The sequence below is a fragment of the Gadus chalcogrammus genome, chromosome 9 (genome assembly GCF_026213295.1).
Source record: "Gadus chalcogrammus isolate NIFS_2021 chromosome 9, NIFS_Gcha_1.0, whole genome shotgun sequence".
NCBI lineage: Eukaryota > Metazoa > Chordata > Actinopteri > Gadiformes > Gadidae > Gadus > Gadus chalcogrammus.
In genome coordinates this window covers 9,970,404-9,988,902 of record NC_079420.1, presented here as the reverse complement: position 1 = coordinate 9,988,902, position 18,499 = coordinate 9,970,404, and the positions used below count along the sequence as shown (strand labels likewise).

Genomic DNA, 18,499 nt, shown 5'->3' with positions numbered 1-18,499 from the left:
GAGGCGTCTGACAGTTGAAAATATCTCAGCCGAGCCGTTCTGGACCACACAGCTAAAAATACAGGTGTCAATGTTTTCGAGGAGCAGTCCAACCCCGACCGCCAAAAGCCTAATTCCCAGGAGCCCCTGCACGCATACCTGCACATCCACCCTAAAACCACCCTCAAGGGCCTCTTCTCCTCAAACCCATCCCCACCCGACACTTTCAACCAAACAGAAGCTTCTGTGCATGCGGTGCACGCCGGCCATCCTCCCCGACCAATAGAGTTGTTCCGATACTGATACAGTATCGGAAATTCCTCTGATACTGCCTAAAATGCAGTATCGTGTATCGGCAAGTACGCAGGTCTGTGCGCCAATCCAACACCATCACATGACTCATTTACTACACAGGCAAAGAGCATCACAAACACCACAGTGTTATGCTGCGTTCGTTAATGGTCAGAGTTGGAAAGTCAGAATAGGAAACGCGTAAAATCCGACCTACGTGCGTTCGAGCTGCCGAGACGGAGAAACATGGATGCATGGATGCTTAACTACAAGAACGCAAATGCATTATTCTAATTAAAGATTCTAATTGTAAATTATGTAGTTCCGATTTTTTTTTCACCATGGCTGTCATCGTAAGGGAACCCTTCAATTGAAACAAGTGCCATCTAATGCTAGATATTGTAACAGCATATACTCGGTATCGGTCTGACACTCAAGTTGAGGAATCGGTATCGGGGAGGAGAAAAGGGTATCGGATGATCTCTAATTCTGACTATCAACAAGTCTTCTGAATGGGATTACAGATTTGCCTGTTGGATTACTGGGGGCTGTACTCAAGGTGGTTACCGTAGACAGACGAGTGTCAGTGGGTCTCGAAATTATATATACCACTTGCAGACATCTCAAGGTAAACATAACTCCCTCTCACGGAAGACTGCACCACATGAGAACATAGGAAGGCCTCGGTACCGCCTTCCGAGCGATTCCAACGCCGGCGTTTTAATCTCGACTCTGAGGTCGTAGCTCAAACCTCACGGCTGTTTTTGGATCGCCGAGACCGCGTAGGGGGAGAGGGAGGAGCTGCCACGTCTTCTCTGGTTCGTTCAGCAGAAGAACACGGACAGACCGTGTCCTAATTCTCCCCCGTAGATCAAACTGCAACTTCTTACAAGGAGGAGACGATGTAGACGGTACAACTCAATACGCCTCGGTGCAGCCCGACGGGGGGGGGGGGGTTCTCCATCGATTTAGATCGCACAAAGCATCGCCGGCAACAAAAGCTATAGTCGTGTCTGAGGCAACGAGTGCGTCTGCTAAATGACGTGATTATAGAGCCTTCCAGCCTCACGGGTCGGTTGTTCCGACAGCACACAGAGCAAGGTCGGGTCTTTAACTATACATCTACATTCCCAGAGCGTCTACCTGGATCCAGCTGACAGGAGGGGGGAGGGAGGGGGAGGTAGTGGGAGGGAGGGGCTGAGGTAGGGGGAGAGGAGGGTTCTCCTGGGATGGTTTACAGGCGGGCCAGGTTGGCTGATCAAAAGTTACATCGGTCCTGAGGAAAAGCTCTGCGGAGTCAAATAAGATTGGTTTTTTTATCACCGTTATTTTTTTTACGCTTATAATATAACTCTTTGATAAAAAAATAACAATAATATAATAATAATAAATAAAATATTAATGCTAAAAACACACATTTATAAGTATATCTTAAGAAAAGATTTCATGTTATGAAGCCTACTCTAAGCAATAACCGCTTGTGTATATCGACGGGTCTCGATGGACGGCGTGTTTGTGGACAGCAAGCCCTCCAACTGTGCCAGGAGACGGTCTGTCGCTTTCAAGAAAAATGTGATTACCACCCCACTTTAGCCTCATCTGTGTGTGTGTGCGTGTGTGTGTGCATCTGTGCGTGTGTGTGTGTGCGTGGTTGCCGAAGGATAATGTGAGAAAGTGTGTGGTCAGTAAACCCTGACGTTTGACTCAGAAAGAAGCGAGAGAGAGAGAGAGAGAGAGAGAGACTACATAGATCAACTTTGTCCTCATACACAACCCATGCTATAGGTGGGCTGCACTAGAGCCAGGCTCCCCCCACCACTGATAGTGGGTAAGGTGGGTAGTTGAGATTAAACAGGCAGGGAAGCTCAGAGAGCCAAGATTCAACGGGATTACAAAACATCTCCTTTCGCTTTCAGCAGTATCTATTCCTGTTGAAGTGGTTAAAGACCTGAAAGGCAGAGACCCCTTCAACCATTCCAAATGTTCTATTTCAGGTATAACTAATTGGGCTGCTTTTAGACACCCCCGAAAAAAACCAAGTTAAAAGGAGTGTGTTTGACTCTAATTGAAATCTCAGGGTGGAAAACATTCATCACGGCCTCGGCCATCGCGAGTGGATCCCTGCACCAGGGTGGGTTCTGCTGAGGCGCAGCTCAACAGGCTCGGAGAGATGGAAGCAGTTACACGCCATTAACTGCTAAGCACACAATTACAAGAGACACAAGTCTGGCTCCAGCTGGGGAGCTGCTTTGTTTGTGAATGAATAGTTATGAGTCTGCTGCTGTTATCGAGAGAGACGCCGCTTTGTAACAGACAGGCGTGTGTTTAACAAGGTACAGCGCTGTAAGTCCTTCATGGTATTATTTACATCATAATTGATAGAATAATTCACTATGTCATTTGCGGTATAATTGAACTGATTAACATGCTATTGCTGATTGACCTATAGCTACATAAAATGATAATGAAACATAAAATCATATGATGAGGGTAATCACGGAAATCACAAATGGATACACAAGAAATACTTAAAAATAATCATGTTTACTTGAGTATTCCACACACGCAAAATATGTATTGCAACACAAATAACATTTTGGACAGAGCTTGTTACGGAAATATATGGCCGTTGTTGGTCTCTGTGAAGTTAATTTCCCACTTTTAAATGTATTGAAGTCCATAAAATGTCTGACAATCAATCCTGCTGCAGTTTATTTCAGGCCTCATTTTAGCACTTTGCTCCTGAATGTTTCGCCCGCTTCCTCCCACTTATTTAGCGCATTCTCGGACACACACAGGCTATTGCGTGCGTGCGCGTGTGCGTATGTGTGCGTGTGATATGTATATTAGCCCGTTAATGCTGTATGGCTTGCTAATGCGGCTAGGCTAATTGCAGGCTGAGTGGAGTGACACTGGTGGTGGGCAGAGGAGCCTCCTGCCGGCCATCATGGCCCCTCCTGAAGTGAGGCGTGCTTGGCTGGAGCACGGTACCCCAGGCCAGCCCTCTGTCAAGGGGATCCTTCATAGTCTTCAAGGGTTTAACACGGGGCTGCGGCAGAGTACCTTGTGAGACCATCCATTTATTCAAGTTTGAGTGTCGCAATGGATATCAGTCTGGGCTTAGCTTGGAAAGCCTTTGAGTTCCACATAAGTGAACGTTTTGTTCAGAGGTCACCTGTTCCTCTTTTACCGTTGTATTTTGATCTAATTTACACCAAACCGTTTGGATTTGTCCTGTGATTGCTACACTTTCCTTGGGTACCGCCATCGTTCTGAAACTCTGCAGACTGAGCTCAATGTCCCGCCCCCTAGCGCTGATTGGTCCGATCTTAAAGAGGTTTAGCCAATAATTATTGTCATATATTCTTTATTTTACCTCACCACTGTTTTTCTTTTAATCTCGTTCCATCTCCAAGTATAATGTTTTTATATCTAAATGTATTACGAAGAGAATGCCAGAGGATTTGGCTTCATCGGATCAAGAAATAGGAAGAAATACTCTGATCAGATATAGACTTCCCAGAACGTGATTGGTCTGGTCTTGGGTTATTAAATCTCTGAGTTGAACTCGTCTCCCACATGATGATGATGAAAATGATGATGATAAGGGCCGTTAGGACATGAACACCTCAATTACATCTCAGATACACTCAACCCATCCTACCCTGTGAAATGTCTGGTTGTTTCGTCATCAGCCGGCATTTGGAAAGAGAAAATGCAATGGCAGAGAATTGTACGAGAATCGAGAGGAGCAATGACATTGAGGGCACTTAATACACACATTCGAATAGGTAGATCATTAGCTTTACCATTCTTTTTTTGTTTTTATTATTTTGTTTCAGCTAAATGTGCCCTTGTAGATTAATAAAGCACATATATTTCTATCTATTTACTCACAACATTTTCAATGCGTAGTTATCAATTCCACCGGTTGCCTTGTCTGAAGCACTTTGAGAGGATGGCGTCTGAGATGTGCTGTATCAATAAAGCTGACAGCCAGTCGCAGATCACTTGGTAGCCAACCCAGGGATATGGTCTCCTTCTACTCACCCTAATAGCGCCTTGCCGTTCACACGTTTAATTCAACCATTCACATCCATATTCACAGCCCAAGTCAGATGATACTACACCCAACCTCTTTCAAGATCTGTTTATTAACCCGACCTGATACTGATCAAATCTGATGGCATTTGAACGTCCGTCACTGTGGAAAGCATCTAATTCCCTACCTGCTCACCATTGTGTCTTATCTTAAACACACACATCCGTAGTTTTAAGATAAAACAAACAGGATGCAGTCCTGTTTGAAGCACGTGTGTGTGTGTGTGTGTGTGTTTAAAGCATCTCACTCAGCAAAAAAGATACAGTGAGATGCCACCAGACGGGTACAAATAAATACAAAGTAGAAATATACAAGTTTTACCAAATAGACAATTGCATAGCCGTACCGCAAGAAGGCCTGGACAGAAACAGAAGTATAGCGCTGGAGAGAGGCTGTAGGGAACTGTGGGAGTTCTCATCAGCAGCACTCACAATTGAAACCTCTGTTTTTCCAGCCCTCACACTGAAAACAAGCCCTTTTCGAATCAGCTTGTTTGTTATGGCCGCTGAATGCCAGCCGTATTTAAATATGCCAGCCGTATTTAAATACACATATACGTCGGTTGGAGAGGACTTCAAATGGCGTCGCGTGGGAAATCCATCGAAACAGTCTCTCTTCGCTGGCTTTAACCTCGACCGACGCTGAACAATGGAGACGCATTCAGAGCCACCTCCAGAGTCCCACGTTTATTCATGAGGGTGTGAGAGAAGGGCAGCGATGACAGAGGCAGAACGCCATACAGTAGACCGTGTCTGTTCTCCGACGGGGAGATGGATGTTTGCGTGACATTTTCAGAGTGGTGGCAAAAGTGCACACATTATTTACTCATGTAGAAGTGCAGGTACCGTGTAAGAAAATGACTACAATAATTACTGAATCGACTTCTTTACCCATGTAAAAGTGGAAAAGCACAGGCTCTGAAAATGTACTAAAAAGTATTAAAAAGCTTACTTAACCTCACGTCATATTAATATGATTCAAAGAGTGTTAAGTCAAACCATTCTAACACCAAACAAAATAAAGAATACTGAAAATAATGAACTTTTGCTCCAATGGGCAAATCACCTTTCAATGTCAAATGTAGACCTCGAAACATTGTGATCAAAACCAGAAGCCTTTGTTAGAAATTTCCTCATCTCTGCAGGAATATAGAAATCTGTGGCAGTCGTAACGCATTTGAAAAATGATTTTTAAAGTCGACAACTTCAATGTTTGCTGCCCCACTTTCATCCTTCCTCAATCACTGCGCCACAAGTTCTCACACAGGCGCCATTTCTACGTGCCAAATATCCCTTACCTCTGTCTTTAACGTTGTTTTTCGTCTTGTTACGTCTGTCGTGTGTGATAAGCACCAATGGACACACCAAGAGATCGTCTTTTCTGAGCGTTATTCTCCCGTCCATTTAGGGAAGAATCTGTCTTTATGTTGGGAAGGATCTCAATGAGGCAAAATAAAAAGATAATCGATAATTCCCCTCATTATGCATTAAACTAAATTTACAAGCCTGTTTTGAAAATGTAAGGAGTGGAGAGTGCAGATATTTGTGTTTAAATGTAGGGAGTATAAGTAAAAGGTTTTCAGCAAAATAAATACTGAAGTTTTACAAGGTATTTGTAATATATGTACCTCGTTACTTCCCACCTCTGCAATTCAGGTAAGAGTAAACACAAAACACACATGATCACACACAACACAGACGTCCATGCCACACACTAACACAAACACAAAGACACACAAGACACAGAAGACACACGTCCACGCTGCACACTAACACAAACATAAAGAAACCAACACAAAGTCACCCAATACAGACATCCATGCCCCACACACACACACAAAAAAGAAAAACCAACACGAAAACACACAAGACTGTCCAAATGTCCACGACGCACACACAAACAAACACAAACAAGGGAGTCTGAGAAACTGGTGGCTGACATTTGGACAACACAAATCCATAACCGAGGCATTTACAGCCATTAGTACGAGTGTAGCTCTGAGCTGTCGCTCCTGTCCCACCAGGTCCAGCTCGGAGGACTAGGAGGCAGTGTGGTCTCTGAAAGGGAGACCACACCTTTCCCCCTTCCTCACCCTTCCTCACCCGTCCCCACAGAAGCCCGATTCAGCGCCTCGAATGCACAGCACGCTCTTTGATTATAGATTACCATCTCGCAGGGATCGCTTTCGGTAAGGAAACACGGTCGCTGATGCAGTGCCACGCAGCACATCGGCCCGCCACCGTAAGAGGAGCCTTCTCTTAGGGATGGTGGTCGGTGTGGGAAAGGGGGGGGGGGGGGGGGTCTAGATCTACTAGTCCCAGATCCCCCCCCCCACAGTGTCTAGCGCCTGCTGCTTCGAGGCATATGGGCTGAGTAGGACGAAGCAGCTTTCTTGAATCTGCCAAACAGCCTGGTGGTTCAGCTCAGTAGATCTCTCTGCTTTCCCACGGAAATAATGAACACACAATACTTAAAGTGAGGGACGTGAGGGACAACCGGATCCAACAACGTCTAACCACCACAACACATCACAGAGGGATGGATCCACTACACACCTAGCTTTTATCGTGTCAGGAACATGCGAGTTGGACGTCGTTGCTGACCAGCTTGGCCACGTAGCAAAGGGGAGAGAACTGACCCGGCACATTGAACCGGCTCGGAGGCACTGGAGCAAATCAATATGTGAGGAATTGCAATGGATTTCATGGAGGAGGATTTCCTGATGCCTAATGTGCACTTCGATAATCCTTAACAACACAATTAGAAGTAAAGTACCGATGTCTGTTATCACTTAAGGCCGCGTTATTACCACCAGTATTAAATGATGGATCACAAGAGGGAACTGTTGGCATATAGCTTCTTCTTTCTAATCGCTATCTCCTCTGTTAATTCCTGTTCCTTATTTCCTAGAAGCCCTGTCCTTCCTCTTGGTTATCTCCTCTGTTAAACCTGCCATCGACTACACTGTAAATCTGAGCTGTAGTCAAGTCAAATTGGAGTGTGTTGCCTTGAGAGGCAGACGATTGATATAATGCTGAGTTCAGGCACCACAATGTCAATGAGGGTTATGGCGAAGGCAAAGACAAGGGGTCTGGAAAGGTTGCTGCATTTTGTTTCAGAACTTAAGCCTGGTAAATCCATAGCGCATTGTTGGACACGATAATAACACCGCTCAGGTGCTCAGGTCCTTTCAGATAAACACACCACTCTCCGATCCATTCTCCCTGACTCAATCCTATCGTCGTAGCATCGACTCCCTCGAGGAGTGGTGGAATGGGGTTTGGATCGTTTGGCAAATTGGCAGCAATTATGTCTTTGTGACGATGTTTAACTAATACGAACGTCTCCCTCCCCTCTCTCTCTCCCCCCATGCTGTGAAAGCGATTCGCCTCGTCGCCAAAGCCCCAAACAGAGCTCAGATCAGCCGGATGGGCTCCTCCACAAAGCAGCACGCGCACACTCAGGATTGGCTGGTGATTGGTAGTCACGACAACATCCTCTTTTGGCATATCCTGGTCCCTGACCACCTGTTGGGAGAGAAGGGGATCCTTCTTCTCCCCCCCATGTTCCTAGGGCAAGGGGGGACAGAGCATCGTTCAGTGCGTTAGCAGAGCTGAGCCCAGCGCTGCAGGGCTCAGCTCTGCTAACGCACTGAACAACGCGCTAATGGGGGATAGGAGGCTAGCCTGGTAGTGGCTAGGAATGCACACACACACAAACAGACACACACGCACACACATACTCAGACCAACATACATTTAGAAACACACAGGTTAGAAACTCCTACATATACACACACTCACACACGTGCACACGCATACAACCACACAGATACAGACACATGCCTAAACACACACACACACACACACACACACACACACACACACACACACACACACACACACACACATACACACACACACACACACACACGCACATGCACACACATTCAGACACACGCAGACACACGCACACACATACTCAGACACACGCACACTCACGCACAGACACGCACAAGCACATACAATAACAAATCAATGATACAAGGACACAAACAAACACACAACACAATCAAACCCATCAAACCCACGCACAGACACACACTCGCGCGCACACACGCACAAGGAAAAAACGCAGACAAAGCAATTCAGAGCTCTCTCCCTAACTCCCCCTTTGTTGTTATATTTGAGGATTTTCCTTTTTGCTCGTTCCCAAACAAACATCCACCGACCCCCTGCAGCTAACTACCTGGCCGGGCTCCGAGCCGCTCATCTTGCCCCCGGCCCCCCTACCTGGAAGGGGTCTGGTTAGGTGAGCCAACCCACATCACATTAACCCCGCTGCGCTAAACAACTCCCCCTCAGTCTCCCCACCACCACAACCACCCCCACCTCCTCTCATAACACTCCCCTCCTCCTCCAAGACCTCCAGCCACGTCGGGTATTTGGCCGCACAATGCAACCAGGGTCTGGTCGCTCTGGGTCTGCCCCCCCCCCCCAACCCCCCCCGCCCCGAGGGAGCGAGAGGAGGGAAGGTATTTCTGAGGGCTTTTTAAGGCCCTGCCAGCGGCCTTGGCATTCACTAGAGCGCCGGCTCCACAGAGGAGACAGAGCCAAGCCGCCTAACGAGAGGAGGAGAAGAGGCCCTCTGAACGAGAGACGGGAGAGAAAGGAGGTGGAAGGAGGAGGTGGGAGAGATGGCGAGGGAAGAGAATCGAGGAGAAAGAAAGAGAAAGAGAAAGGGAAAGCATGGGGAGTTTAATTTAAATCATAATAACAAGCATGCTAGTGTGACCGTGGAGCATGTATAAAGAACACAATGCGAGAGCGTGGAGCACATTTTGAAACAGCCACCCAGCCGCCCAAGGCTTGCGGTACGGCAGAGAGGATCCAGAGAGTGGGATGCAGCGCACGGCACATCTCACGATGCTCGCCTGGCTAGGACTTCACACACACACACACACACACACACACACACACACACACACACACACACACACACACACACACACACACACACACACACACACACACACACACACACAAACACACACAAACACACACACTTCGGAGAAGAGGAGGGAAGCAGATTCGTGGCAGAGCTCTGGACCACAGCTCTGTACTCCGGATAAGAGCTCGGCCCGGTTCCCGAAACGCCAACCAGACAATGCACGGCCCCAGACCCGCAGTAGTTCCCTCCATTGTTTACCTGTGACAAAACGGTGGCGCTCTTAAAATAGCAGAAGAGAATCAGCATTTCGTATCGAGGGCCGCTTCCAGATAACGTGCGTGGAGATTTGTGCCCGGACGGAAGCTATCATGTTTGGTCTGACTCTAATCTCTACTTGTAAACAAACATTAGTCATCAGAGGGCGAGCTGAGCCAAAGGTCACTGGCCGCATGGGCCAGGGGCTTTGAGTCATTGGCGCTCGATGGAAGACCGCTTTCATAGCTCACTGATTCAGGACTCGGATGGGAGGATTCATCTAGATTCATATAGTCATTTTCTGTTTCTGTGAATAAGTGAGCAAATGCCGAATGCTCCAACACGGACTGGGCACTCGCCAAGGCCACTACACGGAGAAGGGATTAAGACGAGCAGGTCTAAATAAAGACTACACCTCGGTGGCCGTTAACAAGGCTAATTCCTCGCTCCGTATGTTGGAGCCGCTGTAGAGAGGGTTCGGTTCATCTCGTCTCAAAGAGCATCTGCCGTAGACGATAAGGTACAATTCGGTTTTCCTTTCTTCTATCGAGTTTCTTTTGAATTTCCTTGATTTCACGCCAGAGAATGAATCATCTCAGGACTACAAAAGAAGAGTAAGTTTGCAACAATATTTTCCGACAGGTGTAACCAGTATCCAGTCATGAGTGACAAGGTGTGCTTGAGTTGCTTGTGTTGCTTGGTGGTTCCATGCTTCACCAGGCTACACCAATGTCCTCCTGCATGTGTTGCCACAGGCCAGCAGACAGGCCCCATGCTGTACCGTGTCTAACCTCACGACACGGATATGAAGGAAAGACGCAGTCTCTAGGCTGCTTATCATGAGAGCTAGAGGGAGGATTTTGCTATCGAGACAAAAGAACAACCTGCGTTTACGCTGCTCTCGCACAAACTACATTTGTAATAGTGCATGGCCTTCTCACTAACTCGGTCAGAATCCATGTCTAAAGACGGCGGTGGCTCTGTGTCAACAGCACACAAACATCAAATTTACTTGCGTCACCGTTTTCGTAATTTGTATTTATTAATAATAAAAATAAATAAGCCAACTGCCCGTACAGGACAAGACGGCTCTTGCCCGTCCTTCCGTTATCTCCCTTGGCAGCCAGACAGCCAATCGGCCGAGGCTTCCGAGAGCTCCTGCCAAGTGTGTACTGTACCAAGGGGGTCCTGGGGGGGTTCATGGGTCTGTGAATGAGTGTGCAGCCACATGCTCCACATTCATTCATCAGAACTTAACCAGAGCCTTCCCCCATCGTGCTCGCTTCATGTACTGTGTGACTGCCACGACAGGAAGATGTACATTAAATACACATCTTCAAGAAACAACTGATTGGCGGGTAAAATACATGGGTTCTGTCTTCAACGTATTGTCCAATCAGAGGAGAGCTTTTGACAGCCCACCCCCTTCATACTCCTCCCCAGATGGCTGCCAGAGACGTTGACTCGGTGAAGAGAGTGAAAACGAGAAAACAAACATGAATGGGATGATTTATGCATTCCGACTACTGCTTTGGTTGTGTGTTACATGTCCCTACACTGAGACAAAACATCAAACATCTGGATCTGAACATGAGACAGCATGAGCAAAAATGTCAGTATTACCTGTCCGAACGCGTGTGTTTGTGTACGTGAGTGTCTGTGCATGGCGTTTTCAAACAAGTGAGTACCGGTATGTATGTTTCTGTGTGATACCTCTGTCCGTCTGTGATCTGTACGCGTGTCTCTGTCTGTCTATCTGTGTGTGCATGCCTGTCTGTCTGTTTGTTCTACACGTGTGTAATAACCATGTGGAATCAATAGCAGCCTGTGTGTCCCTCCTAGCCCCCTCTCTCCCCTCCCCTCCTCCTCCCTCGCTGGCCGGTCGGAGCTCAGGACACAGGGAGCTGTTGTGTGAGTGGACGACCCCTCATCTCATATGCACCACAGAGCCGCCTGCCAACACTCTCTCTTTCAGAGTTCAATGAAACAGACTCACACCGCTCAGGTCCTAAGACGTCTGCACACTATATATACACGTTTAATATTAGATTGAGAATCAACAATATATTATTACAATAACAGTTTTTGTTATTATCATCATCATATCATTATTGTAATTAGCGACAGTTACTGTCGCTAATTTGTATTTTCTATATTTCTACTGCTCCCTAATTTTCTATCTGGATCAATAAAATCCATAATTTATCGTTTAGAGGTATTTGCTGTTAATCCGTTAATTTCTTCAACTACAAATATGACTGCCCTGTACTCTCGCTGTGACACCCAAATATCCAGTCTGGGATTGATACAGCCCTACCTGGATGTAATAACCCCTGGTCACAGCTACAAGTTATCCGTGTTTCTTTGACGTCTGCAGTAAGGTATATGTTTCTATGACCTCCCTCGCAGGTTCTTGTTCTCTTGGGTGCTGGCCTATCGATAAAATTGATCTTTATAGGTTCACTGGTGCGTGCGTATTCGATGTGGAGTGTGTGTTTAATGTGTGGTCCCTGCAGATTAGCTGGCAGGGATGCAGCCAGAAAAAAAACGGCAGTGGACCATTTTGGCCCGGAGCCAAAGGAGTTGTTTTTTGATGTGGTCTGAGATGAATGTTTACGGGGATTTCTGGAAGAAAAATAACTCAAAAACATTCCTGTCCACACCAATCTTGTTTTAGGAAATATCTCCATCCACCATGCTGCAAGAACTATTACAATACGCACATGAGCATGCCAGGCCAGTAGGGGGCGATAAGGCTGTATGTGAGGACCATTAAAGGGTTTCTTCTTGAGAGGCAAATAACTTCAACGCAGCACAGTGTTGTGGTTATGCTTTAATGCCGGACGTTGCCTAGCGACACGCACAAACACGCCCCTTTTCCTCGGACGGCGAACTTGCCATCTCGGTTGAACTCAGTGGTGACCGAGCAAAATTCCGAGACAGAATTCAAGATGGCTGCGCCCAGTGTGACTTGAAGTATGAACTGTTTTCATTGTGCTTGGACCACTTTGGTGGTTTAAATGGCAATTTCAATCACTCGTATTACTGCAATACCTTACTGCGTCCGTATCTCTGCCTATGGCCTATAGCCTACTTATTTTGGAGCGCTTGGTCCTCTGCCAATGCTACTGCGACAACAGCTTTCCGTCCATGTTTTCCTCCAACGACCGAGCAAAATACTAAAACGCGTGTGGGCGTGGCGTCAGATCCGAGATCCGAGTCAGTTCGCAGAGAATACTCGAACGCAGCATCGGTACCACAACGGAGGAGTACTGAAGACGAGGGCAAAACGAGTACGGCTCAGTCCGGCTCACGCCCACTTTTGGCGGGTGGTAACGCAATCCGTATCGCACCTTTGCGAACCGAACCGTACCGCACCCTGCAGTGGAAACGCGCCATAAGCTAACAGTACGAGCTAATATAAACACACCGGTTGTCCTCCTTTGTTTGTAGGCTTGTGGCGCATGCTCTGTGTGGGTGGCCACAGTCGCAATGTGTAAATCGGGTACATGATGTCATCGTTTTTGCGAAACCTCAGTTTTACTGGTCAACACAAAATCAACCTAATAAAACACACACCTGAATTAACTAATCATCAACTCAAACGCATTGACAGACTGGAGAACCACAGGGACATGGACACATAAATATATACCTTATAACTATGCAAGGTTCATAACACACTATCGTATAATGACACAGAAACCAGGAGAGGACTATCTCTACAGAATGGGATAATTAATTGAGAAAAGGCAACGTCTAAAAATAACCTAACTTTCTCGGCATCACACTAAGGGGAATATGTGAAAAGTGTACATTTCTGAAACTAAACACCTCGACAGACTTCACCCAGCATCTGTGCGGTTCTTTAAGATATGAACTTGTCAATGACAAAATGGCGGCATTGAATGCAGGTATAAATTATGTTGAATTGTACCATTTTTAATCATTGACAGAAAAGGTTGATGCCATCATTAATCCTTAAAATTGATCAATTAAACAAAAAAATTATAATAATGGAAATGACAATATAGAAAGCAATATCTAATCTGAAGATACGATAAAACGGCAGATTATCAATCAGGGTTTATTAAATGTTCATGGAGACGAAGGATATTCATCACAAAGATATATTATTTGATCACCTGATAGTTCAGAAAAAAGAAAACTGGGGGGGGGGGGGTTGGGGGAGAAATCCTCCCCCCCTCCAAAACAATCCTGATAATCACTAATCAGTCTCAGGATACCAGGCCCTTGGCTAGCCATCCGCCGTAGAAGGAAAGGCTAAGGACCACCATAGATCCATTAAATCCATTACATCCATAGATCCTACAATTCAACTAAACTCTCCCAGCAGGGGAGTGATTCCCCCAGGACCCCCTCATTAACGACCCCACCCCCCCTCAACCTCAGGCCTCTAAAACACGAGGAAAACCTCCTGAACCCCACAGGGAAGGAACCTCGAGAAGGAACACAGGGGAGCTTCTCCGAGGGCCCCTACTGCATTAGGGGCCTTAACAGGCAGACACAACGGAGTTGGCCCAACCGAGCAACAGAGAGGATAAGCAAGAGGAAGTTGTTACGATATCCACAGGAGGAGGAGGGTGAGAGGGGTCGGGCTGAGAGGAAATGGTTCGGCGAAGACACCCACCGCAGCCTAATCAGTTCTTTCATTGTTCGACCGGCGAGAACGATACCAGGCGACAGACAGACGCAATTACTGGCGAGACACAAGAAGAGTGAGGAAGAAGGGAAAAGTAGCAGTGATCACCCGGGCAGCTTCGGAATAAAACCAACAGCACACAGTGACAAGTCCTTTGCACGCATGCTACTGTGATCACTGGCCCCTAAAGGCCAGCGGAGTGTAATATAAGATGGCTCAAAGGGTGAATCCCTGAGCTGACCGGTGCTTCTTCATCCCCGGGAAATGCCGGGCGAGATAACACGTCTGATGTGATCGGGGTCAGAGTGGCGTTACTCCTATCTGGCGAGAGAGGATGGATACCCAGCTACACTCGCTGGGGGAGGGGGGTTTGTGGGAAGAAATGTAGGGGGCATTATGGTCTCTCAGACGGGGGTGTACTCTACTCTGACGGCCCAGGAGGGGAGAGACGGGGGGAGGTACCAGGGCAGTGTGATTTCTCGAGGAGGAAGGGGGAGGCGGGAAAGGATACAAGTTAAAGAGGGCACGGTTTACCATGGCATACTGTCAGAGAGACAGAGACAGAATTTCTGCACTGCTATCAATTTCATGTGGCTCAATGTTTGTCGACTTGGGTGTTCATTTTTGAACAACCTATGAATAAACACGGTTACGTGAAGTCTGGCCGACTGCAGCAATTAAAGAGTAATCCTGGGAGCCCTGAAAGAATGTAACTATTCAGCCACAAGCAGGAGAAAGTCTCTCTCTCTCTCTCTCTCTCTCTCTCTCTCTCTATGCATAATGGGCCGTCTGTAATGATGTAATTGAATCCCGTCGACATGCAACTTGCATTGCCCCGACCATTTCCTGTGTCCGGCGAATTTGACAGCAAATGATCACGTAATCTCCACGCATTCGGACGTAGTGGGTTTATTATCCTTCGGAGCCAGCGATAGACAGCGGAGGTGAGGCTCTTCGAGCGGCGTTCCTTCCCCTGAGTGCCGGAAGCATCCCGGGACTGGAACAATGGAGGAACCAAAACAAGGCGCACGTGTGTTCGGAGAACGGAGCAGGGAAGCGGAAGAGATGCCTGATGGCCGTTCTTAAACGCCTTCGCTCTGGCGGTTACTCTCGCCTGGCTGCTCGCCAAAATAATCCGTGGCTTAATGACGGCAACACCAGTAACAACAACAATAGCAACAACATCATCATGTCATCCACCATCTATTGTCGGCATCTATCCACCCTTTCCAATGTGTTTCAAACTTCCCAATACCAAATCCTAACAATTCAACCTTGGAAATTAAACCACCATCATTCACAAATACAACCATCACCCAAACATCTGCTTTTTAGGCAGCATGTGGCTCAGGAGGTAGAGCTAGTTGGCTGGTAACCGGTTACCAGTTGGCTGGTAACCGGTTACCAGCTGGTTACCAGCTGATCCCCGGCTCCTCCTAGCTGAAAGTCTAGGTGTCCCTGAGCACGACACATCACCCTAACTGCTCCCGAGCAGACAAGCTGGCAGTCGCTGTGTGAGAATGAGTGCATGAATGGGTGAATGTTAGGCAATATTGTAAAGCGCTTGGTAAATGCATTCAATTTACCATCTGCCACACACCCTTTCATCCGTAGGCCTACATCATCAACCCAACACCTAAACCATACATTGGCCTATTCTGAAAGAGCAGTAATATGACTCATCACATGAATAGAGAAAGATCAGGAGGGAATTGAGCGTCACAGGGAGATAAGGGTGCTCCAGCTTCCATCACATCTACATCTGGACCCAACAGGTAGCCGGACGTCCTGACCAATTACAACATGTTTTCAAAGTTCCGCCACCTCTCAATCAATCAATCATTTACATTTAGATTCAGGGTGTTTAGCAGACACTTTTATCCAAAGCGTCTTACAATAAGTACACTACACAAAAAACTAGCGATTCTAAGTGCAGTGCACTTACAATCGCTAGATTAACCCATTGCCCGTATAAAACAAAGATACCATTGTGTAGCATCTTATCTTAGCTGAGTGCTATTTTTAATGCAAGGAAGTACAACATACAATATAAGTGCACACATTAAGCGCCAGGACGCACAACATACAATAAGTGCAAACATTAAGTGCCAGGACGTAGACCATACAATAAGTGCATCAGAGGGGTATGGCGGGATAAGGGGGGGAGGGCTATGCAGAGTCCAGGTGAACTCTGAACAAGTGAGTCTTGAGTCTCTTGGCTGGTGAGCGACTCTGCGGTCCTGACATCTCGTTCAAACAGGAGTTATTATAACCCGCTTACCTTTGCCATAGTTGAAGTGCAGCCTGATGCTCTTGCCCTGGTTGATGTGCAGGTAGGTGAACCACACGGCGAAGGTCAGCAGGACCAGCAACAGAAGCAGTTTGAATTGCTTCCGAATTTTCTTTACAGGGAAGCGCAACATCCTCGCAGAGGCATCGTCAGGTGGCCGGGCGGCGGAATCGAGGTCCGCGGAAACGCATCCACGAAAAAAAAAAACGCGCTTTAATCATTTACGGCGCGACATGGTCCCAGCGTGACCCGAAGCGCGTAACAGAGGTGTGTGTGCGTGCGGGTGTGAGTGTTTGTGCATATGTGAGTGAGTGAGTGAGTGAGTGTTTTCCTGCTGATTTAAGAAGTACGTCCGAGCAGATAGCCCCCATGACATCCACGGAGAACACCAAGCTGAGGAAGGAGTCTCCCGTTCAGGTGCGCGTCTCCAGCGCGTATCCTGATGTCTCCACGTCGACCGACACGCCCGCGACGTGTGACGTCCGCCTCCGTGGGGAGAGTCTGTGATGAACACATGTGAGCGGGGGGAGAAAGGGCTTCTCTTTTCCCTTCCGCGTTAGATTCCGCGCTGCGCGCTTTGCAGAGCGTCCGTCCGTGGCAGCGAAAAGACGCGCTTTTAATCAGGAGTTGGAGGAAAACAGCGGTTCACTCACTAATCTGCTACAAATCCGCCGGCTCCCAGGCGTTACTGGGAGACCGAGGCTGGTGTTTGATTCATCGGCCACTCTCAAGCATCAACCTCCGGGATTAGAAACAGCCAAGTGCGCATTGCTCCAAACATACACAGATGTCTCCAAAACCGTCTCACGACCTAATTAAGAGTCGACACCCAAACCCGCACAACTCTCCGTACTTCAGTGTAGTAGTTCCTCGTATAAATCCCTGTTTGTTCCACGACTTCAAAAAGCGTATTGAAAATATTAAATAAAAAAAATAAGAGTACAAAAAAGTATCGTCACTTTTGTTGACGGAAAAGCACGCGCTTGTCATCGGCGCGTGTCATGGCGCGCGTTTCACGAGTGTCCGACGTTTATTCCGTCATGTGAGAAATATTCATCCACGATAATGGCTCTCGAGATGCACGCTTATATATTGAGTGCGCGGGGACAGGGAGGAGGAGGATGAGGTGGAGGAGGAGGGGCAACGCGCCGTCATACCTGGGCTCCTTTAAAGCCCCCCGAGAGCGCCGACCCGCGCGTGGAGGGGCTCGCTCACACAAGATCTCCCGCTTCAAAACGTTCCCGTCCAACCTCGAAGTGCAGCCCAGCGGTCGTCCATGTGCGTGTGCATGTGCAGCGCCCCTCCTCTCCCCGCCCTCCCACCCTCCCCTGGCCCCCCCGCCGTGCCGCTACCTCCGAGCAGGTGCCGCCCCCCCCACCCCCTGGTTGTTTCAAAGTACTTGGCTAGTGCAAAAAGAGAAGCGACAATCCACCGCCACGCGGGCGTCACGGCGAAGCGGCGTGCAGGACGGCCATGTGGAGCCAGGAGGAAGAGTGGCTGACGCTGGGCTGCTAGCAGCGTCGTGGTGGTGGTGGTGCCCCGGTTGTTATTCTACCGAGAGGTTTCTCCGGTAATGCGCCGCCCGACTCTCTCTCTTTCACTCGCTCTCTCTATCTCTCCTCCCCGGACGCGCGGAGGAGGAAGAGGATGTCCGTCTGTCTTCAGGACAGGAGGGATGCCGGGAGGAGGAGGACCACCGCTCAGCGATGCATCTGATCCGGGATGCGTGCACTACAATGAGAAGCTGGAGGAATGTCTCCCTACACCGAGAGGCATCGCCGTACGCCCATCATCGGAGCAGCATCTTGACGCCGCAGACCAACCTAACGTGGGAGGAGAGGAGTGGGATTGGCAAGGGCGCTCGTCCAATCACAGCCCCCCGCTCTGCAGCCAGAGGGATGACGACACCGCGTTGGGTTGTTGTTCTTTGCTCCTGCTGTGATGATGAGGATATTGAAATCATATAAAG

The 18,499-nt window shown here is 47.9% G+C and overlaps 1 protein-coding gene across 1 annotated transcript in view; it reads right to left on the bottom strand.

The window, feature by feature from the left end:
• The window catches only part of b4galnt4a (beta-1,4-N-acetyl-galactosaminyl transferase 4a), a 137,354-nt gene extending 119,554 nt beyond the window's left edge, over positions 1-17,800 (bottom strand). Inside the window, 1 exon segment of the mRNA XM_056598837.1 lies at positions 16,522-17,800. Coding sequence (XP_056454812.1) covers positions 16,522-16,663 — 142 coding nt within the window. The 5' untranslated portion in view covers positions 16,664-17,800.
• Positions 17,801-18,499: the final 699 nt, after the last annotated feature.